The sequence below is a fragment of the Eublepharis macularius genome, chromosome 15, assembly GCF_028583425.1.
Source record: "Eublepharis macularius isolate TG4126 chromosome 15, MPM_Emac_v1.0, whole genome shotgun sequence".
NCBI lineage: Eukaryota > Metazoa > Chordata > Lepidosauria > Squamata > Eublepharidae > Eublepharis > Eublepharis macularius.
Window position 1 is genome coordinate 48,895,629 of NC_072804.1, and position 24,302 is coordinate 48,919,930.

General features: G+C 48.1%; 1 protein-coding gene across 1 annotated transcript in view; it reads left to right on the plus strand.

The window, feature by feature from the left end:
* Positions 1-14,944: 14,944 nt before the first annotated feature.
* Positions 14,945-24,302, plus strand: part of SPACA6 (sperm acrosome associated 6) — a 72,380-nt gene continuing 63,022 nt past the window's right edge. Inside the window, exon 1 of the mRNA XM_054998922.1 lies at positions 14,945-15,062. Coding sequence (XP_054854897.1) covers positions 14,945-15,062 — 118 coding nt within the window. The remainder of the gene's footprint in view (positions 15,063-24,302) is intronic.

A 24,302-nucleotide genomic window follows, 5' to 3' on the forward strand; every position in this document is an offset into this window, starting at 1 on the left:
TGTGTCTCCCACCCCACATTGGCTCTCCCCCCCCCTCTTTCAGCAAGGCATGGAAAAGGGAGCTTTCTGACCTTGGGTAAAATCCTAACATTCCCCCTTGTACCAACTGGGGATGTCAATTTCATTTAATAAAGTGGCCCTTTAACCTATCAAAACGTTTAGCATTTAAACAGTAACAAGCGCACAGTCTATTGAACCCACACATATATTCGGGCATATTATCAGCTCCGCTACTAATTTTTGTTCAAAGAAATGAACATTGTGACATGTTCCAATGTGACTATTGTGCACAAATGATCAGGGTGCAGGTAACCCTTTACCAGTTTTCCAGGCCTCGGCAAATGTTTTACTGCAATACATAAACAGATCCTTATTGTTGGATAGTTCAAATGTTTATTGTTTTACTTCCCTAATACCAACCAGGGAATCTCACACTTCAGTTCTGGTTCTGGATAAAAATAAGGCAACAGAAGACTCTGCTCTTCACTCAGAGAGCAGAACCATAAGTGACAAAAGGCACAGGTTGGACACTTGTCTGCTTCCCTCAAGTTTTGATGGGAAATGTAGGCATCCTGGTCTCGCAGCTTCGCTCTCCGCTGTCCAATGGACTTTTCAACTGTCACTTGTCCAACATTCTGCCAAGCTGCCTACATTTCCCATCAAAACTTGAGGGAAGCAGACAAGTGTCCAATCTGTGCCTTTTGTCACTTGTGGTTCTGCTCAGAGTCTTGCCATACGACCATTTCACCCCCATGTTTTTTATCAACATGGGCTGGCTGGTACCCTGGCTATGCTGGCCGAGGTTATCTTCTGAGTGCAGATGAAACGAGACAAGAATATAAAACTCAATTACCTGTAACACTGGAGTTGCAATTCTAAAATGGTCCCCATAGCACTGGTAGTGGTGGAGAGTGCCCTCAAGTCATGGCTGACTTATGGCAACTCCCTGGTGGGGTTTCCATGGCAAGAGACTAGCAGAGGTGGCTTGCCATTGCCTGCCTCTGCAACCCTGGTCTTTGTTGGAGGTCTCCCATCCAATTGCTAGCCAAGGCCGACCCTGCTTAGTTTCTGAGATCTGGCTCACCTGGGCTGTCCAGGTCAGGATACCCATAAGCATTAGACGACATCATTTTAGTACCTGCCGTGGTGAATCCAAAGGACCTTTGGTTTAAAGAAAAAAATAAGGGAAAATTTGTCACCTTTCTTAGCACCAAAATCTGCCTCATCTCGGCTTACTCCAAAGTTGCACCAGCTTACTTCATGGTGGCACCAGCCCCTGGGTACCGTATTCACAAAGTAATGCTGCCGAGTTGTTATGTCACGTATCACACATGAGGCTTCTTTCCCCCATTTTATCTGCTCCACAGCCTGTGAGGTAGGACAGGCTGAGACTGACTTGCCCAAGGTCAGCCAGCAAGCTTCCATGTCAAGAGTTTGAACTCGGATCTCCCGGATTCTCCTCCAACACTCTGCAACACCACGTTGGCTTTTAATAGTAACATTTAAGGTGCCAGAAAACATTATGGTTCTACTCAGGATCCACAGCGCTGGCAATGGGTATAAGGGATTGTGATTCTGATGCCTGGTGCATCCCATAGGGTTGCCAACCTCCAGGTCAGAGATCTCCCAGAATTACAACTGATCTCCAGGCCAGAGAGATCAGTTTCCCTGGAGAAAAGGGCTGCTTTGGAGGGTGAACTTTAGGGCATTATAACCCAACTGAGGTCCCTCTCCTCCTCAAACCCTGCTCTCCCCATGCTTCACCCCCAAATCTCCAGGGACTTCCCAGATTGGAGTTGGGAATCCTACTTGTCAGCCCATATAAGGTTGCCATCCTCCAGGTGGGGCCTGGAGACCTCCCAGAATTATAACTGATTTCTGGGCTACAGAGATTAGTTCCCCTGGATAGAATATCTGCTTTAGACAATGGACTCTATGGCATTATGCCCTGCAGAAATCCTGCCCTTCCCCAGACCCCACCCCCCCCCAAACTCCAGGAATTTCCCAACCTACACTGGCAGTCCTATACCCAAGCCTGACCTTCCACACAAGGTTGTTGTGAAGATAAGGGAAGGATTATAAACCCCATCTCTGAGCTCCTCGGGAGGGGATAAAAAACCGAGTCCTTAAATACAGAACAGGCCCGCCTGCCCTACGCCCTTCCAAAATCCAGCACCCCCCTGGAAGGAAAGGGCCCTGCGTTCTGCTCCCGGCGTCCAAGAAACAGCGGGGAAGGGAGCGCCAGAAGCCGGCCTCTCCCCCCGTCTCTGCGCTCAGCCTCCCCGGCTCCTCCCCGGCTGCTCCTCGCTGCAGCAGCCAGCAAGGGAGGGGAGGGAGGCGAAGAGATGGAATTTTTTCCCCTGGCTCCCAGCCAAAGACTCAGCCTGAATGCCCGGCCAGAGCGAGCGGCTGGGGGAGGGAAGCAGGAGGCAGCCGAGCGGCAGAGAACGGAGCCGCCTCGTTTCTCTCTCTCTCTGCAGCCAGCCGCGCAAGCACGGGCGCGGGAAGACGCGCGCACGGGGAGAAAGAGAGGCGCCGGGCAATGCGCCCGCAGCAGCAACGCGCGCCGTTAGGATTCCCAAAGGAGAGGCGCGCGTATGGACCTGCGGCGTTGCCAGCCTCCCGGTGGGGCCTGGAGATCTCCCGGAATCACAACTGATCTCCAGGTTGCAGAGATCAGCCCCCCTCCCAATAGCTGCTTTGGAGGGTGGGCTCAACGGCATCACACTGAGGTCCCTCCCTCCCCCAATCCCGCCCCAAGGCTGCATCCCCAAAATCTCCAAGAATCTCCCAGCCTGGAGTTGGCAATCTTAGCCGACCTAATGAAGTCAAGGAAGGGCCCTTTTCTGGGTAGAGGGGATAAATCAGTGGATTCGTCTTGCTAGGGGTAGGCTTGGCATTTGGGGTGAACAGCGAGGACCAACGCCCTCCTTGAGTAGGGTTAGTAGAAAAGAGTCCAGTAGCACCTATAAGACCAACGAAATTAGTGGTAGGGTATGAGCTTTTGTGAGACGCGGCTCACTTCTTCACTGCTTGGGTAGGGTTCTCAGTTTTTGTTGCTGCTGAGGTGAGGCCTGGCGATCCCCTGGAATTACTACTGATCTCCAGAAAACAGAGACCTTTCTCCCTGGAGACAATGGCTTCTTGGGAGGGTCGACTCTATGGCATTATAGCCCCCTGAGGTCCCCCCACAAACCCTGCCCTCCCCAAGGCTTCACTCCCCAGATCTCCACAGCCATGACGGCCCCTCCACGTGCCCAAACCTCTGTCTAGACTGAGCCACTGGAAGCCACTTGGGCTCTTCGACTGGCTTGCATGCCCAACGAGGAGAGAGAGAGGTCTTTTGAAAAAGCACAAGGCTGCTTCCCAAATCTCCAGCATTCATGCACTTCCGATGCTCCTGGTTTTATTGGGAAGGGACTGAATGGGCCGGAGACACAAGTCAGTCGTAAAGATTGCTGTGATGTTTCCCACAAGGACAGAAGCTGCTCTCCGGCATGGGCACCAGGCAGAAAGCTCAAGGGCAGGTTTCCAGCAAGCAGCCTGGAGGCTCAGGTCATGGGGAGGGGCACAACGCCCTGCAAAAATCAAAGGCCCCCAGGGCTTGAGTGCATTAGGGCAGCTGGCCTGTTGAGCAACACACAACCAGAAATGGGTGTGCTGTTTTCAGACGGGATGTATCTCCTCTAACATGGACATCTGGATACCAGCAGGCAGGGCTTTTTTTCAGGGGGAACGCGGGGGAACGGAGATCTGGAACCTCTTGAAAATGGTCACATGGCTGGTGGCCCCGCCCCCTGATCTCCAGACAGAGGGGAGTTGAGATTGCCCTCCGCACCGCTGAGTGGTGTGGAGGGCAATCTAAACCCCCCTCTGTCTGGAGATCAGGGGGCGGGGCCACCAGCCATGTGACCATTTTCTTCGAGGGCAACCCACTGAGTTCCACCACCTCTTTTCCCAGAAAAAAAGCCCTGCCAGCAGGGATGGAGCTTATTTCTTGGGCCTCTTCAATGCCTGCCTCCATCAGCCTTGACTTAATCCTGGATTCTTCTTTTGCCCTTCCCTCCGGCTTCCAGTCGGGCCCGTAGTTTCATGTTCATCCCTGCGAAATTCCACCCATTTCTTTCTGTTCCGTAAGCTAAAACCCCGGTTCGTCCTTCGGTCATTTTGCAAGAACGCAAGAACAGCCATGTTGGATTAGACCCAAAGCCCATGTGGTCCGGCATTTTCCCGAGCAGCTGCCCGTAGGAAGCCCGCAAGCCAGATGACTTATGTGGGGAGTGACAGCTGAAGCTGAAGGCCATAATAACATAACTGGAACTGGGGTGTGCCCTGGAGCTTTACTAGCATTAAGAGTGTCACAATGCAATCCTCAGTGTTGTTACACCCTTCCAAGCCATAAGAATATTGGAAGAGCCCTGCCGCATCAGACCGCGGGTCCATCTAGTACGGCATTCTGTCTCACACAGCAGCCAACTGGTTGCCCTGGAAGGCCAATGAACAGGGCATTAAGGCTCAGCCCTTCCCCAGCTGTTGCATCCTAGCATTGGTATTCATTGACAACGGTGGCTTTAGAAAGATGCAACTTCACTTTGGATGGCACATTTAGGCTATTTTTCTCATGTGCCTCTTCTAGAATTGGATGGGTCTGTGGACCAAGACAGGGCTGTTCCTGCTAGAAAGCACAGCGAGTGGATTGTTTTGCATGCGTTGATGGGTTATCGTTGGGTGCCTTTTTAACTTTTGTACCACCCAATGTCAACGAAAACTCACTACGTTTTGATGAAGACAGTTCAGGCATTCGCTTGAGAGTTTTGGCCTGCATATAGGGATCGGCCATTCATCAGCATTGTTCTGACTGACCTTGGTCTCTCATTCTGGAGTGCGTTTATCACCTTTTTTGTATTAATTTTGCCAGCTCTGCTCTTGTGCCTTTAATAGCAGTTTGGCAGATAAAGCCTCATCCCACGTTTGGAAAAGCTTCACCTGCTAATCTTTGGGTTCCAGGTTGCTGACAAAGGCATGAGAATGGCTTTAAAAATCATAGAATCATAGGGTTGGAAGGGATCTCCAGGGTCATCTAGTCCACCCCCTGCACAATGCAGGAAAGTCACAACTACTTCCCCCCCACACACACACATAAACACCCAGTGACCCCTCGCTCCATGCCCAGAAGATGGCAAAACACCATCAGGATCCCAAACCAAACTGGCCTGGGGAAAATTGCTACCTGACCCCAGGGTGGCGATCAGCTTACGCTGGGCATGTAAGGAGCCATGAGAACTAAGCACTGATGTAACCCTTCCTGCCCTCCTTCTCATGGTCTGCCTAGGTTCACAGAATCAGCATTGCTGTCAAGTGGCCATCAAGCCTCTGCTTAAATACCTCCAAAGAAGGAGAGCCCACCACCTCCCGAGGAAGCCTGTTCCACTAAGGGATCGCTCTGTCAGGGAGTTCTTCCTAATGTTTAGCTGAAAACTCTTTTGATTTGATTTCAGCCCGTGGGTTCTGGTCTGACCTTCTGTGCCAACGTTATCTGGGAGATGGCATAATTTCTTCACAAATATTGCAAAACCGCGACAGTAAACATATCAATATAGCTTTTATTCATTTCCCTACTTTCTTCTGTGCAAGCCTTAAGCTTACTTTGGTTCAGAGTATGCTCCCATTTCATCCCCTTCCACTGCCCCATGTATTCTTCCTCCTAAGCATCAAAGACCTTAGCAGCAGCCATAAACCCTATTAAACCTTCCCGGGGAAGCCAATTACCACCTGTAAATGCATTATACTTGATCAGCCAGAGATTAATCTGCCCAGCAGCGAAGTGGGGCTCAAATCGGGGGATTGAGAGAGAGACTTGCAGAACTCAGCAGGTGGGGGAAAGAGACTGGGGAGTCTGGCTAGCAAATTGGGGGGGGGGACTTGCTGTAGGTTAGAACAGAGCTGTGCCTGTAGGAAAACAGGGCCCCCAAAAGTGGATTGTTCCTTGCCGTTTTATTTCCTGTTAATTATGCCTGCCCCAGTTTGAGCCAACGATAATCCCTTTTTATTCTGCATTATTTTCCATTTGTCCTTCCAGTGGGATAGCTATTAATATACCAGAGCAAACAACAACAGTGTGTTAAGCCAGCAAGAGCTCAATAAGATGGCTAAAACGAAGGATGGATGGCAGGACTGGACGAGAATCTGAGAAATGGGGGTTCAGACCCCAAATTAGCCAAGACTGGAGATTGATTGTGTGTGTGTGTGTGTGTGTGTGTGTGTGTGTGTGTGTGTGTGTGTGTGTGTGTGTGTGTGTGTGTGAGAGAGAGAGAGAGAGAGAGAGAGAGAGAGAGAGAGAGAGAGATCACTTTTAGCTGGATTCTGTTGTCTGCACAGGAAAATCCAGTTGGCCTGTGATTACTACAATGTGCCGATTGTGCAAGTTCATGGGTGAATGCAGCTCCAGTCTCACATTTCTCCATGTGTGACCCACCACATCATGAGCATGACTTGGATACAGGGGACTTGGATCGATTGAGCTTCAGTTTACCTCTGGTAACCCCAGTTCAGATGCCTGATGATGCCCTCATCTCTTGGCAGTTGGGATGAAGGGGCTCCTGATTGGTCCTCTGAAAAATATCAGAGGTCTGAAAGGAAATCACATTATAGGTGGTGACTTTCACGAAAACGTTTGAAAAAAGACTGTGAAATCCCTTGTGTTTGAGTTACATAACCTTGCCAGATATGACTGGCATACAAGGCTGGCTCATCTTGGACACCAGGTTTACAGCTATTTGCTCTTGGTAGTTGCTCTTGGCAACTCCTGCTAGGATTGCCAATTGTCCATAATGGACCTGGAGAATCTAGATATGGCATGCTTCAGACCAGGGGTCATTTCGTAGAAAAAGAGCTGGAGGAACTCATTAGCGTAACACATTAGCATAACTTATTAGCATATGCCACGCCCCTTGACATCATCAGAAGTGTGCCATTAGCATAACTGATTTGCATATGCCACACCCCCTGACATCACCTATCCTGGTTGCTTTGGACCCAAACCTGGCCATTCAGGGCCGAAATTGGGCACAAAATGGTAAAAAGGGGCTGAAAATGGCCGAAAAGGGACCCAAAATAGTCAGAACTGGGCTGCTGCTGAACAGGAGTGTGATCCCCCACCCGTCAGAGGCCCGATCTGGGCCGTTTCAACCCCAATCCAGGACGAAACGGGCTCAAAATGGCCGAGAGTCAGGTGGGCGGGGGCCACCTGACATTTGACCTCTTTGGGGAACTGCCGGAACTGCGTTCCAGCATGTTCCCCCTCGAAATGAGCCCTGCTTCAGACAATGCTTGAGCTTTGCTTCCACATGGAAGTTTTGCTCCAGTTTGATATCCACACTGGAGGGTTCCTTTTTTTTTGAGCATCCATACAGTGTTCACCTTCCAGGATTTCTCCTGCTGTGCTCCCATCTTTCCTAAGTCTGGTTTGATAGCAATGTTTTTGGAAAGCTCACATGTTGACATTCCATATGGATGGGAAGGTTCACAATTTTGAAGGACATGCCATTTCAGTGCAATTTTCCTTGTCTATGCCCCTGCCACCTTCACCCCCACCCACACACCACTGGTTTTGTGTTTAAAATCACGTAATATATGACTCAATATGAGTTTAAGTCTTTATTACTTGTATGATTTAGTGGTTAGCACACTAAATGTATTAGAGAAACTTGGGTTCAAATTATCCCATTGCCATGAAGCTCATGGAGTGACCTTAGACCAGTCACATCTCCCTGCCTAACCTACTTCACAGGGTTGTTGTTGGTGGAGAGTGCCATCAAGTCATAGGTGACTTATGGTGACTCCTGGTTGGGTTTTCATGGCAAGAGACTAACAGAGGTGGTTTGCCATTGCCTGCCTCTGCAATCTTGGTCTTCGTTGGAGGTTCCCCATCCAATTACTAACCACGGCTGACCCTGCTTAGCGTCTGAGACCTGACACGATCAGGCTCACCTGGGCTAACCAGGTCAGGGTACTTCACAATGTTACTGTGAGGGTTAAATGAGAAATGGGATGGCTGCTGCCCTGAAGCAGTGAACAAATGCAGGTGGAGGGAACAAAAGATCCAATATTTATTCAATCTTTTATCCAACCCTAATTTCTATTTCCTTGTGGTAAGGTTTGCTAATGTAATTGATGTCGAACAGTTAAAGCAACAGCTTGTTTTGGAATCCGTTCATCTCTTCAAAATAGTATCTTCAAATGGGGCCTTGTGGAAAGGTGTGCAGGGCAGATGGAGAGGGAACAGTCTCGCACATCGCAAGATATTGTGCTTTATAATTATTCACCACCTGGATTCTCTTGTCCAAACTGGGAAATTCAGAAGGTGACTGATTATGATAGCACAGTTTCCAGTGGTGTATGGATCCTTCCAGACAGACAGCCAAGTTATTGTGAAAAGTTATTTCGCTTAGGGGAGTAATGAGAGAAACAAAATGAATGGATGAATTAGTTAGAGGTTAATCAAGTTAGAGGTTATGTCAATTTACTTTGTTATGACCTGTGGGGACTGTTATAGCATTGTTTCTGAGACTTTGGACCCCACAGTAATTTTGTTTATTTTTTATTTATTTATGTCATTTATAGTCCACCTTTCTCACTGAGACTCAAGGCGGATTACACAGTGTGAGATTAGTACAATCAGTAGCAGGGACATTTCCATACAGTGTCAAGGACATTTCCATAAACAATGCCATAGGGTAAATAAATACAAGTTTACAAAGACATAGCATTAGCAAAGAATCCAATACAGGGTTGAAGAAATGCTGAAACAGAACATAAATCAATTCTAAGACTGGTATTAGACAACTTGACGCACAGGGAGTACATAGGAGCACATATTTAAAGCAACAGATAGTATGTAATAGTGATGAAGTCTATGGTCCCAAACTCATTAGTGAAGCATCTGAGACCCCCTCCCTACAAAACAGCCCTTCTATCTGAGTAAAAATGTCCTTTCGCACGGCAAGATCTGGATTAGTTCCATCATATCAAATGAATGACATCTTAGGTGCGCCTATATAAAACCATGTGCAAATATGCGATACTTCTCCCTCGTGGATGGAGGAATCTCGCTTATCAGGTGAATAACGCATATATTTGTATGCCTAATCACTTGGCCCGCACACAGTGGTCATTTGTGAGGTGACACGCGAGGTTTGGTTCCCACCATAAAATTGCTTTTATTCTGAATAAGACCACTTCTGCATGCAAAGTGGATGCTCTACCACTGACTGAACTACAGCCCCACCTCTGAAGAAGACCCTTTAACTGGACTGAGCCCACCCAACACAAATTCATTCTTTCAGCAGTGTCACACTTGTTCCCCCACAGCATTTTGCTAAAGGCTCAATGGTAAAAACTCAAACATAGATCCTGCCTTATTAAAGAATTGGCCCTATGAGAGGAATATCAAGTCTATATCCTCCGCACCTCCCCGGCCCATTGATTTCAATCCAGGATTTTATAACTTGACGAAAGGGCAGCTCTAGTTCTCGCTATACACAAGTGCGGGGACATGTGTGAAGATTATCTTGCCACTGCAAGATGAACAATTTAACTGCTTACGGGTCAACCCCAAAATGGCTAGAAGGAGTGCAGCCTGTCGTTGCTAGGCAACCCTGAGGTGCTCTTTTGGCCTCCCTAGGCATCACTGCCAGGCAGCTGGGACTAAAAGGGAAGGTGGTTGTGGGAACGCAGCCAGAAGATGAATGAGGGGCATGTTTAAAAAACAGCGAGCGTACAGGCCTAGCGCCTTCTTCGGGAAATCGAGGACTAGGGCATGAGGTGTCAGTTTGGGCTAAAATTTTCCACACATCAGGTCTGCCTCAGGCTGTGAATTCTTGTAGCCTATTTTAAGCTTTAAAATATCCAGCCATTTTAGAGGACGAAACGAGGCCAGGAGCAAATTGCATTTCCTTTGTTAAAAGAGAGCCGATTTTTCACAACTTAGATTCTCTCTATTGCCTTCCTTATACTACATTTCTTCGTAGTCAAGGATGGGCCCCTTTTCGGCCTTTCTACAGCCTGACTTACCAGTCTATAGAAATGATGACGTTCTTTAGCAAAAACTTCATTTATAGCGAATGTGCATCAGGTTTCAAGGCCTGGGAAACACTTTTTCTGCAATTGGTGGCTCCAGAAATTAAAAATCATGCAGAATCCCTCTCCTCTGATTTCAGTCAGGTTTTTCCTGTTGCAATGTCCCAGCAAGCTACAATTGCAAAAGGTAAGCAATCTAAGGGAGAGGGCAGAGAAAGCACTCTGTATAGGATATCAGGGACTTCCTCTTGTCCACAAAAGAGACAGTGTGTATAGTGGTTAGAGCGTCAGGCTAGGATTCTAGGAGACCCGCCTTTGAATCTTCACTCTGCCATGGAAACTCACTGGATGATCTTGGGCCAATCTCTTTCTTTCAGCAGCAGCTACCTTACAAGGTTGTTGTGAGGATAAAATGGAAGGAATTGTTCTGGGGAGCAAAGTGGGGTATAAATAAATAAAAAAGAGAGTTAGGACTGAGATCTCTTGAAGAAAAAAATAGGGTTTACGCATTATCAGTTTGGTTGCTGGGCTGTATACTGTACAATATGAAGCACTGCTCGTATGAAGCATTGCTCGTAGTCCTTTGAAGTCAATGGATTAGGATGACATGGAAATTCCCAACATTTTAAGAGGGAGAGCCATCAACAATTGTGGATGCAGCATAACCAGTATTTATTATAAAGGTAGGAAACATAATAGGTTGCTATGCAGACATTTATTTTTTTTTATTTATTTACATTATTGATAGTCCACCTTTCTCATTGAGACTCAAGGTGGATTGGTGGTGGAGAGTGCCATAAAGTCATAGCTAACTTATGGCGACCCCTGGCAGGATTTTCATGGCAAGAGACTAACAGAGGTGGTTTGCCAGTACCTGCCTCTGCAACCCTGGTCTTCATTGGAGGTGTCCCATCCAATTACTAACCAAGGCTGACCCTGCTTAGCTTTTGAGATCTGACAAGATCAGACTCTCCTGGGCTAGCCATATGGATTACATAATGTAAATCTGAGAAGTGATAGGACTTGTCGGGGATGCTTTAGGCTGTTCCTGCATTGGCCAGGGGGTTGGACTAGATGGTCTATAAAGCCCCTTCCATCTCTATGACTCTATAGTTCTATGACTAGGATATCTGAAACAAAGCATAAGTATTAGATGCCATCTGTTATCAATGCAAAAAAGTGCATTGTGTCTATTGTGTTGGTCATAACTGCAGGAAAGTTCTCCCATTTCAAGCACTGGGTCAACAGTAGAACTTTCTTTTGCAGTCTGGGATTAGTGAAAAGGGTTTTCTGGTCAGAGAATGAGAATCCCAGATAGAGTTGCCAACTCTGGGTTGGAAAATTCCTGGAGATTTAAAGGTGGAAGCTGGGGAGGGTCCTCAGGAGGTTATATTGCCTCAGAGCCCACCCTCCAAAACAGGCAATTTTTCCTGGGGAACTGATCTCTTGTAATACTGGGAAATCTCTGGGGAATCTGGGAAATTCAAACACCTCTCATTTTGTATATTAACCACTGGTGAATTTACTAAGGACTGAGGGAGGATATATCCTGGCTTTCACGTAATGTGGAAACTGAAAGAATGTGGCTATTGGCCTTCCTCCCCCAGTTTCCATCCTGCCTCTGAACCCACTGTCTCCTTTCCTTTGTTCACTCCCTCATGAACGATGATATGATTAATGCGCAACCACGAGTGTAAAGAAACACATACCGCATTGTAGCCCATCTAAAAGTAAGACCTCTCTGTAGGTAATACCACACAACAGACTGACTCCAACAATCAAAACAGACAGGGAAATGTTCTATATATACGGATTTTAGCAGAAACAATAGTAACGCTACACTAATGCATAATGATGCTCAAATACACCCACACAGTAGTTCCACAAAGATAGATGTATTCCCTAGAATGCCTTTAGGTATCATCTGTGGCTGTGAAGACAAATCCATTAGAATTTCACATACAATGAGGCTCTGGACTCTGCACAATATACGGTGTTCGTATATCTTTACAACAGACTTGCTCCTCTTTGTTTTTTCCCCCCCTTGACTTTCCAATTCAATAAGTTAGCCAACAGCAATACAGTGCCTTTTTAGTGGTGGCCTAAGGACGGGAAAAGAGGTGTACTTTGTTATGGATGCTACAGAACATCAAATAGAATTATATAGTCTATAGATGTCATTTCAGAAATAAATTAGAAATGTTTCTTTCATGAGATGATAAGTATGGAATAAGATTGTAGAAAGGTGGGACTGTTATACGTTTATCCCAGGCCTGGAGAAACGAGGCTTGGGTTTTGTGATAAAGGAACACCTTTTTCCTCTTCTCCTTTTCGGGATGGGGTGGTGTTATGATTGCTCTTTATTAAAGTTTTATTTCTTCCTTTTGTTTTGTGATTGTCTATGCATTTAAAATTTTGTTGCATATAAAGGAAATGCCTGTATATGCTTTTTTAAAAAAAAATTAAAAATTGACAGCTAATCAATTTAGCTTTTGGTTTTACACCATCAAAACTAATCCAATTTAGTCTGCAGAACAATCTGATTTGCATTTGAGGACAACCGCAGATTTGGGGCTTATCACCAAGCCTTGAAACAACTTATCCCCTCCCCCTCTTTTTTGTGCTGAAGTGTTTTAGGGACCTCCAAAGCTTGCACACTTGTTTTGTAATAGAAGTGGTTTTGTGAAATTTTGTTTGGTCCTGATAGAAAGCATTATGCAGCATGGGCTTTGGGAAATTGGTTTAGATTTCTCCTACTTAGAGACAACATGGAATGGGTGTTATTCAAAGATGCCCATGGAATCTGCTGCTGCTGTTTCATTTCCTCTGTATACCTTAGGTAGACACATGTCACTGAACAGTGAATCATTCCCTAAATATTTCCACCACCACCCCCTAACATCTCGTGTTAGGCATGCCAGGTTTCTGTTCTTCTGCCAGTCCTGGGTTCAGGAATGCGCCGGTGACCCGTCTCAGTGGCATGTACTTTAAAATGGTTTTCTGGAGCTTCCAGAGAGTTTTGCTGCATCATCCGTAATTCTCTGCTAGCCGATTTGCTGCGCTTTCTTGTAGATTAGCAGTGGCTGGCATGGAGAACTGGGGTGGGGGGTGGGGAGTGATGCCGTGTGTAACCTTTCCTCCCAAAGGGAATGTTGGTGGAACAGCTGCCCCACAGGTGAGGGGGGGGGGCTGGCAAGTTCAGAGAGTGGCCATTGATTCTTTTTTCTTCTGGAATTTGCAAAATCAAAGGCTTAGGTCAGGATACTTTGCTATTCCATTTGGAGGTCATGAGAAAAAGTAGGATAAACTCTCATTCATAACGCTTTAATCCAGACTGGCTCCTTTCTTGTGACCCTGCCTGTGGAGAGGCAGATTTATCCAGCGGCTGGGGGGAAAAGATACAGGGTCTCTTGCTTCTAGGCTGCTTGGGAGTAAAGTGGAGGGATAAGGAATAAAGCCTGATTTGAATCCCATCTCTAGCATGTGCTTGGGATGGGGTAGGATAGGCTGGTTCAGTGAGCGGGGATTAGGATTCCCTTGTTTAAAAATAGCTGGCCCCAATCCACTGGGAGCAGGGGATGCAAGTTTGCTGTCTCCAACTAGAGAGAGACAGGCAGCAAATTTATTCACCAGTTAGGGAAATGGAGCTTTAAAAAAAATTAAAATGCTGTTTTTCCACTGGGAATCAGTGGAAAGATAAGAGGGAAATGTCCTCTCCGTTGAAGGGGGAGCTACCTAAGCATTCCACACATGCCATTAAGAATGCAATTCTAGACAACAGGCTTAGAAAGGTGTAACTTCTGTTTAGGGTCGTTTCAGGGGGGTAGCCATGTTAGGAGTACCAAATTCAAGTCCTGTAGCACCTTAAAGACCAACAATATCTGAAGAAGTGAGCTTCGGTTTGCCAAAGCTTTATACCATGAACAAATTTTTGTCGGTCTTCAAGGTGCTACCGGACCAGAATCTTGCTCTTCTACTACAGACCAACATGGCTACCCACCAGAAACTACTACTATTATAGGGCACTTAGGAATGCATTGGTGGTAAAAAGTGCTGTCAAGTCATAGCTGACTGATGGCAACCCTTGGTGGGGTTTTCATGGCAAGAGACTGATAGAAGTGGTTTGCCATTACCAGGCTCTGCAACCCTGGTCTTTGTTGGAGGTCTCCCATCCAATTCCTAACCAAGGCCAACGGGCTTGCCTGGGCTATCATTACCAGTGCAAAAAAAGGGGGAACTCCACACGTGCTCAGGAGCACCATTCTCTCCTGATGCAAATGTTCCTGGGGGCTCAGCTCCAGTCAGTCCCTCGCCTACCCCATTGCACTTGCAGGGAACAGTTGGGACAGAGGGAGGGTTGCCAACCTCCAGGTAGTGGCTGAAGATCTCCCAGGATTACAACTGACCTCGGAACTACAGAGATGAGTGCCCCTAGAGAAAATGGCTGTTTTGGAGGGTGGACTCTATGGCGTTAAAGGTCCTTTCCCAGGCTCCACCCCCCCCCACCAAATTTCCAGGAATTTCCCAGTCTGGAGCTGGCAACCTTACCAGGGGGGTGCCCCCAAAGCAGCCTTCCTAGGGCCGGCTGCAGAGAGCACCAGCTGTATGCAAGCCCCCCGATTTAGTGTGTGCAGGAGACAGGATGATGCCTGCAATGAATGCATTTGCTGCAAGCTTTGGAGGGGGGGGGGGAGTGTTGCTTAGCGCAGCCCGGCTCAAGCGAATCAGCAACTCCGGGACAAGAGGGAGGGCGAAAGGGAGGGAGAAAGGGAGGCTGGGCGCTTCGCCCGTCCTTTCTCTCCCTCCTCTCCCGCCCCCCCCTTTCTTTTCCGGGAGGGGATCCAATATCCCGCCCCCCCTGCAACCAATGACATCACCAGCACCCCCAAAGAGCCTCTCCCAGCATGCAGCGCTGGCGGGCCCCGGAGACTCGGGCTTCGTCGACGGCTCGTTGCCGGTGGAGACGCAGAGGAGGCGCCCGGCAGGTGAGTGCGCCGCCAGGCTTGCGAAGGAGGATCGGGGCGCTCCTCTCCTCCCTGCCCCGGCCAGCGTTGCACGGATCGGGGACGGGCTCGTGCCTCCCCGCTTTTGCACGCCCCGGTGCAATTGCCACCCCGCTCCCGGGCAGGCTTCCTCCCTCTCCTCCTTTCGTATCTCTTTTCTCCCTTTCTCTCCAGCCGGGCTTGGCTGCTGTCACCTTCTCTCTGCCCGCCCCCTTCCTTCCTGCTTGCATCCCCGCTGGAAGTGCAGGGGCTTTACTCCCGAGTAAGTGGCCTAGGAGCAGCTGCCCTGTCAGCGCCCCCCCCCCGATCTCCATCCGCTTTCTCTCATTGGGCTCCCCCCTCCCGGCCATTTCTGCCTAGAGAATCCCCAACCTCTCCAAATTGCCTGCCTTCACTTTCCTCCCTTAGTTCTGCATGGGGGGGGGGGGGTATGCTGCTCTCTGCATAGTCCCCTTCCCAAAATAACCCTCTTTCCTCCTTTCTACCCCCCCCCGGTCCTTTACTTCGTGCATTTCTATCCCCCTCCCTTCCTCAACCAACCTGGGATTCTCCCCCCCCCCCGCAAATCTTCCAGCTGCCTTTCAAAGTGGCGGGAGAGCCAATTCCACCCCCTCCCCATTCTATGGGGTGAATAGATGCCTCCCTCCCCTGCAGGTGCAGCAACTCCTGGCTGAACAGCCCCCCCCCCATCCCTCCCTGCTTCCCCTGCGGGGGCCCCTTTCCACTTTCAGCTTCTCTGTGCTGTGTATTTTCCTGTGCAGAAGGCTGGGGGGGGGAGGAGAATGCAAGAGATTGGAGGTCAAGTTCGGAGAGAGAGAATCAGGAGCAAGCAAAGAGGAGGGGAGGGAGAAATCTCACTTCCTACCCTCCCAGATCAGAGGCACAGAGGGGGGGAGAACAACAGACACCCCCTCTTCCTTCCCCATGCGCACCTTTAGGCGCACATTCTTTGTTCTTCGGGATCTCCCCTGCTTTGGAATGGGGAAAGAGTGGATCATGGCAGCCCAAATGAATCAGGTAGGTAGGTTGCTGATTTGATGTGTGTGTGTGTGGGGGGGAGAATAATAGGGGGCTATCTGAAGTTGGGGGCCTGTTAGAGGGCATTTTGTTTCATTTGAACAAATAATTTTTGATTCCCTTCCTGGCCCCTCTCAGCCAAGAACTGAGTTCTCCAAGTATTGACTTTACCCACTTCCCCCACCCCACCACTTTTTTTCCTGACACCTTTCCTAGGGTGGGGGCAGTATACAATCTGCATTACATGAAAAAAAAAATCCCCTTTTGGATATTGTTTCCGCCCTCCCTCTCTTTTGTACACCTTTGCTTCAGCTTGTCTGCAAAATGGGGCGAAACGGACACCTGGTTTCTATCCTTGGTTGCGGGAGAACCGGTGAAATCTTAGTGGGTTGGTAGGGGGGGGGGTTAGGATCCCCTTCTGCAGAGGAGGGGGATATCTAACAGGATGGAGAGGGTAAATCTCTTGGAAATGGGGCCTGTAGTATTTTTTTGCACAGTGGCTGTACAGGAATCTGATCAAGATACTATTAATTACTGTTGTTACGAATGATGTTCTTAACGAGGGTCTGGGATGCGCACACGCACACACAATGTCTTGGAGACTGCAGAAATTTGCTTTCCCACCAAGCCCAGTTCTGCCTGTCTCCCTTTGCTCTCTGTGAATCCCTCCCTCTCTTTCCTCTGTCCCTGAATTCTGCCATATAATTTATTCATCCCAAGATGCACCTCTCTGCAGTTGCAGGCAGGAATGGGGGAGGGAGACTAGAAGAGATCGACTCCCCCCCCCCCCATGACTGTACATTTTCCTGCTACTGCGGCCCCTTACCTGTCTGTGATGGAAAAGGGGGGGGCATCATGGAAGCACTGGGCATTAGCAGAGCTGAATATTTGTCAGATTTTAAGGTTAAGATTTAATGGGTGGGATGGAACATGAAAGTAGGTGGAGCCCAGGAGAAAACAGCAAGAATCGGTTGGGGTTCAGACAGGGCAAGGGAAATGGGGTTATTTTTTAGTGTTGGAGCAGCGTCTCTCTTCTCTGCCCCCCAGTTTATAACTTGAACTTTCAGACTGAAGGATAGACGGAGAAATGGGGTGGCAGGGAGAGTCTGTCTTTGGGGCAGATTATAAAACTCTTGTTTGGGTGTGAATGGGCTGTGGATTCTCTGTTTTGAAATAGATTGGCGGAGCATTTGAGAAGCTATATTTAGAGAGAGAGATTCCTGTCCCTTTGCCCCCCCCCCATTCTTCTTCTGCCCCCAAGCAACTGAGGGCTGGCTTCAGGACTCACGAACCCTTGTCCCCGTCCCCTCTACCCGAGCTGAGTTGGTTGCTCTTTTGAAGAGCTGTGGCACTCATGGGGTTAACGTCTGGCAGTCTCCTTGGTGGGGAAGGGCGGGTCTGGAATTAAAGGGTCAAGGGGGAGAGACCCAGCTGCAGCCTGTCTGTGAAGCCAGACAGGGTCAGAGGTCATGGGCGAGGTCAGGGGTCTCTCCCAGCCGCAGCCTCCATTCATTGGGAAAACTGTCACCTAAGCATAAATCAGTTTGCCTAGAAGGGAAGCATGGGGTCTAGAGGCTATGAACAGGGAGGAGAGCTCAGTGGCGTGGCTGCTGCAAACTGGGAATGCTTTGCTCCCAGAGCCTTATGTAACACAGCCTTGCGGTTCTCCATGCATGAAAGCACACCTCCCCTCCCTTCCATTTTTCTCTGAACATAGAGACAAAATCCATTCAGGGCTCCATGTTGCGCCATCATGAATGTACACACACATGTATGCATTGTGACGTGCACAGATTCACCCTATGTGCACCACCAGATGTTTACACGTGTTCATAATAAGCACATTGGTACTCTAAGGAAACAGATGCATATGTTCTTCATCCGAGTTCTCAATGCATGTGCATGCAAACAGCCTCTGTTAACTAGGTTCCAAGATGTGGCATCTTGCATCTTCTCAGAAATGGGAGGGGTGTTCTTTGAGTTTGCCTGTTTTTGACATCTATGGCTATGTTGGCTGTGCATAGAAAACAACCAAGGGCAGGTGTGACATATCCATGCTCCGGACTTGTGAACAAACATAAATGGTTATATACTAGTTTATCTCATTCCTAAATGCAGTGATGCAACTGCAGATTCTCTGCCTATAGAACCAAATGCCCCACGATGCACTCCATCTTCCCATGTACCTTCTTGCTCATTCAAACCTATATTTGACACCCTTTCAGAACTTTTGGCTCAACAAAGAGTCCAGTCCCTGCATGCTTGCTTCCATTTTTCCATATAAAAACAGACACTATCCTGCCCGAACGCACCTATCTCCAGGGCCACAGAGATACGCCTCTTCTCTGAAAATTATACTCATTCCACGTAGATGTTGGCTCAACTCATCCCTTACATGGTAGTAAAGTACGCTCTGATGCTCGGGGTGGGGGTGGGGGAGTCAAGGCCTGTCCACACAAAGGTGAGATCCCATGCATGTTTTATCTGTAACAAAATGATAAAACAGCACTTTTAGCTGGGATTAAATGCTGCCCTTCTGGGCTGCGATTCAGCAGAGACATTTCACAGGGGAATAAAAGCAGATCTGAAAATTCACATGTGCAGCTTCCAGGCGTTATGCAAAGGCCTGGCTATCGATTCAGGTGATATCTCAACAAGGTCGCTTCCCAGTGGTCATTTCTGAGAACAAAGCCTACGATGCGGCTGCCTCTGAGATGTTGCGTAGCAGCAGCTGGTTGGATTTGAATTGCTTGTGCATGGTGGCCAAGATTTTGCATTTGAGGGGGATAGAGACTGGGGGGGGGGCAGCCTTTTAGGTGTGAGAATGCACCCTATGTAAATTGCTTCCCTGGCTATTCTCCATCGCTACAACCACCATGCTCCTCAAGTTGTACCCGACTTTATGTGCAGGCAAACTAGGCTGTATCAAATGAGAGTAACGGGGTCTTTGGCCTGCTCTTCCTTACCAGGTTTACTGTGCAATCCTAAGCATGCTTACTCAGAAGTAAGTACCTCTGAGCTCAGTTAGACTTCTCTCCCACGTAAGCGTGTTTAGGATCGAACTCGTAGAGGTGTTCCAGTACTTAGGTGACTGACTTTGACTGTTCATTTTTGTCTCCATATGCAGTTAGACTAGTGCAAGGTTTTTTAATGTGCCTGACGATTGCTAAGTGTTTTGGCCCCACATCTGAAGCCAGTGAAAGTATAATGCTGTGTGCATGTGCGCATGAGTGTGAGAGAGGGTGGGGGAGAGTTGTGCATTTTGCACTGGTTAGGATACGCTTGTGCATTTGTGGTTAGCTGACTGTAATGCATCGGGAGAAGATTTGCACGTAAGTACCCCTGACAGGGTGTGCCGAGGTGTTGCGCGCCTGGGGACGTGTTTGCTTTGTGGAGTGCACATGCACAGCTGAGATTTTGTGCATACAAATGCATAAGTATGCAATCTCACAGTCTTTCTCGCTCTGCTCCCCCCTATGCACCACCACACACTTTCACTCCTTGTGTTAGAGCCAGAATCCTCTTAAGAAGTTCACCTCTCAACCAGCTCTCAGGTGGGTAGTGTGTATATGTGATGTGTGAGCAGGGAGGGAGTTGCAGCAGAGCAGGGGCAGGTGGAGGAGACGAGCTTGTTGCAGAGGCCCTACCACTAGCTATTCTTCTCCTTCCTGGCTCCTGGCCCTTCTTACTCTATTTCTCAGCCTATCCGTTTCCCCCATGGATCTCCTAGTCTCCCCCCATCTCTTTCTATGTTCACATTCTCTCTTGTTGGGTGGGGGGGGGGAGTGCAAATTTCTCTCTGCTGATGTCAGCTAATTTGAATTGTGGTCTGTGGGACATGAAGATGTGTGTGGGAGAGCCGCTGTCCTTTTGGATAGGTGCGGTCACCATTGTAGAAATAGATTTTTATACGGAGGGAGGCTGCAGCAGGATAAATTGTCCATGTTGCACTGTAATGTTAAGGTCTGCATCAGGTCAAGATGCAAAGGAAGACACCAAGATGGTTCTCTCTCCCTTCCTTTTCCATTTCCCCACTTCTCCACGTATAGAGAGGTCCCACATGGCCACCTATTCCAGCCAGTTTCCTTTCCTCTGTCTTTCCCTCCTAATACACCCCTTAATACCTATCGCAATAGACAGCCCTTCCTTTCTCTCCATGAGTCCATGTTTCTCCATTCATCATAATCCTGGATGCTGATCTCTTTCTGCTGGTGACAGGTAGCCTCCTGCCCATCTCTGTATCCACCGACCCACCCACCTATCCATCATTCCTAAGTCTCATCCCACCAATGTCCGCCATACAACCCTTAGCGTTTATCTCCGGAGTACCAATTTACCTAACCATCTGCATGTACGGTCAAGTATGTGCCGATTTCTCTTCTCCGTCACGCCAATTTCCACCCAGCTTTTTAACCCATTCCCATTTTCTGGTGGTAAGAGAGAACTTGGGGTTAGGGTCTGACCTGGATTATGGGACCATAAAGAGTGTATAATGCAGCCTGTGTGAACGGATGACACGCCTCTTCTTCCTTACTGGGTTGGAGTCAATATGATCTTCCTTTTCTTTCTCTGTGTGACTCTCATCATACATGCCCGATCGATCCCTGAAACATCTATGTGTCTCTAGGGTTCATGCAGATGTTTAGCATAGCTTCTGTTCGGTCTGTTATAGAGAAACAGAGTTTGATGAGGGCACAAAAGATTCCTATTTCCCCATCATTAGGGCTGTGAACATTGGGACAGACAATGGTCAAACAGGGGTGAAGGAACCGTTCTGAACACAGAGAAGAAAGAGCTGTATAAGAACCCTCTTCCAACAGGATCAGCCACCATGTTTCCTAGAATTTGGACAGGAAAGATGCTGAAATTGGAGGAAAACCTATGATGTATTTATTCCCATCGTACCGTACGTTATACCAAATGCGTAAGGTTGGTCAGGTGGGGGCAAAGCCCTGTTCTGATGTAGTAAGTTGGAATGTCGGGCTAAAATCCTGGAGACCCAGGTTCGAATCTCCATTCTGCTGTGGAAGGTTGCTGGGTGACCTTGGGCCAATCGCTCACTCTCAGCCCAACCTCACTCATTGGATGGTGGTTGTGAGAACCAAATGGAGGAGTGGAGAATGATGTAAGCTTTAGGTCCCCATTGGGTACAAAGGCAGGGTATAAATAAAGCAAATAGATACATGAATAATTTTTTCTTGTTCCCATATGAGGCACATGGGGAAGGCAAGAAGCTGGAGCTCATGCCAGCCTCTGGAAAGGGTGCCTCTTTTGTGGGGAGAAGAATTTCATTGAGGTGGGGCCTTCTCTTCCCATCTCCAAGCAACTGGATGCTTCTAGTCTCCCCCCACCTACTGACATTTCTTAATGCTTCCTGAATAAATTCGCCATCATGAGATCATGAGAAGGAGACTAGGGGATGTGGGTATCTGAGGCTAATTTTAGATAAATTTATTTATTTCTTTACATTATTTATAGTCCACCTTTCTCACCGAGACTCAAGGTGGATTACACAGTGTTAGTACGATCAACAGTATGCAAAGGCAACATATGCAAAAATTTGCAAACAAGCCGAAATCTAATATAGAGCCCAAACAATGCTGAAACACAGCATAAGTAATTAAACATGGCATATTAAACAGCTCAGAAACCACCCACCAGGAGCATACTTATACGGGGCACAAATGGTGCCCTTCTGGCAGCTGAACCGTGCTTCTAGCCAGAGATTTGAGGTTTGGTGCTCCCTATGAAATGGTCAGGATTATAGGATTGCCTTAAATTCCTTTAAAAAGAAGATAAACATATGGGAAAACACGTTAGGTCTCCTAATATGATTAGTTGTTTCTAACTGTCCTCCCACCCCCTGCTAAGTATCCATGGGGTTAACAGGGAAATAGTGAAATTCTGATTTGTTTTCATGATTATGAACCGGGTGGTGGTGATCTGAGATTAACAGTGATTTACACGTGTGCTCTTTTGGCATATGGTTTGTCTGTGTGTTCCCATAAGGGGTAGGGTGGCGATACAAAGCAGACCCCTTCCATGTAGGCAAAATCCTGGCCTGTGTTTCCAAAGCAAGGATTCCTGTGTCCTCAGAAACTGTAGTGACACCCCCATTTCACTTATAAAGCAGCCCATTTCCACCATCCTTCCAGACAAAGTCCTGCATTCAAATCTCTTCCCGTCACTCTCTACTAATTGCAGCTTTTTCTAGGTGCCAGATTTGGGGCTGAAATCAAAGCTGTTTCCTCTTAGTGAGGGGGAAAGCAAAGATCCCTGCTTTGTGACTAGGAGATGGAAGAGATGGGATTTATTTATTTACTGATTTATTTCATTTATACCTTGCCTTTCTCCCTTATGGGACCCAAAGTACGTTACATTGTTCTCCTCTCCTTCATTTTATCCTCAAAACAACCCTGTGAGGTAGGTTAGACTGAGACTGTGTGACTGGCCCAAGGTCACCAGCAAGTCTCCATGGCAGAGCGGGGATTCAAACCTGGTTCTCCCTAGTCCGACTTGCTAACCACTACACCATGCTGTCTCTAGAGCTTTGGGTAAGAGTGCAGTGTATATATTGTACGCATGTTTCCTAGAGTGGGTTTCTTCTCCTAGGGTAGTGCCATCTTCTCAAGAGGCCATAGGTGTTGGGAGACAAGGTGTGAGAGGATGCTGACTTGGGGACAGGGTGTGTGACAGAAGAGACTGTTGGGGTTTCCAGGTTGCAGTAAATTAGCGTTGGCCTCCAGCAACAAAAAGGATACAAGACAAATTCAAGATCTGGGGTCCTGCCTGTGAGAGGTTTCCAAAGGGCAGGATTATGGTATCTGATCACCCCCCCCCCCAAAAAATATGAGGCATGGGGTATCAGCCCTCTTAGAGGCAAGATCCTAGAAGTTGTATATTAATGCGGAGACGTGAGATGTCTGTGGTCATGCCTTCTGTATTGTGGGTCTGTCTGACTTTTCGCTTTGGAGGGCAAAGCCTCCGGGCTGTTCCATTGCCTTTGTGCAGCGATGTGCCCCATCTTGGGGAACACACAGCCTTGTGCGGGTGTGTCTCACAACTCTGCGTGTGCGCCTCCGTGACACCGTAGTCTGGCCTGGTGTGTGAGTGCTAACCGTTGGGCACTGTTCTGCCGTTTCCCTTTGTGGGGCTGCGCCTCCTTCCTTTTCCTTGTGCTTTGTGAGCTGCTTGGGGGTTTTTTTGCTTGTGTGCACACATGTGGCATTGTGATTTATCTGCTGCTGCGTATTACTCAGGAGGTGACGGCTTGCTCTTTGTCTGCATCGCCGTGGTTGTTTTTATGCTGATGTATCACTGCAAATCGCTGTAGGAGCCTCAGGAGCTTGCTTGGACTATGGTGTTGGGTGTATGCAGTGCTTTAGTGCCTGGCCATCTTCTTGCTTCTCTGTGTGTGTGTTTTTGTGAGGCAGTCCTGCTTTAAGTATGTATCAGGTGCTAGACTGGTTCTCCTGGGACTCTGCCCCAACCCCACCCGGTAGTGTCTGTCTCACAGCCTCTTTCCCCCCTCCTCAAGATCCCCCTTCAGGGGTCAGGGAGTGCCAGCGAGACAGTCTGCCACCATGGCAACGGGGCCTAACACAGGCTGCAGCCTGACAGATCTGCTCCCCCTTAACCCTTCCAGGCCCAGACCTTGCTGTGCGCCCCCTCCCCACTCCGAGCTCTGCTAAAACCATTCTACCCAAATCTTCGCTGTAGCCCCCTGTGTTGCTAGAAAACACAGGGCTTTGCTCTTTCTGCCAATGCACATTTACTGTGTCAATACAAATCGACTTCTGCTCCCTGAACCTCATTTCCACAACTTTTTAATGCCCTCGTGTTCTGATTTTCAGTTCTGCGGCAGTCATGACTCTCAAATTTTTCTCCCAAACAACACCTACATTCTCCCCTCCTTCGTTTTATTTTTAGAACAACAATCCTGTGAGGTAGATGGGAGAGAATGACCAGCCCAAGGTCATCCAGTGAGCTTCCATGGCAGAGCAGGGAATTGAACCTGGGTCACCCAGATCCTAATCCAACCGTCTAACCAGTATCTCGCACTTCTGACTAGCGTGCTTTCTAAAAGTCACAATATTAATGTGGATTGGAAACATACACTTCCGGCCACATGTGTTTTCTTCTCATGCAGCTAGCTGTAGATACAGGTTGGATTCGTACCTCTTTCTGTTGTAAACCTAACTAGAC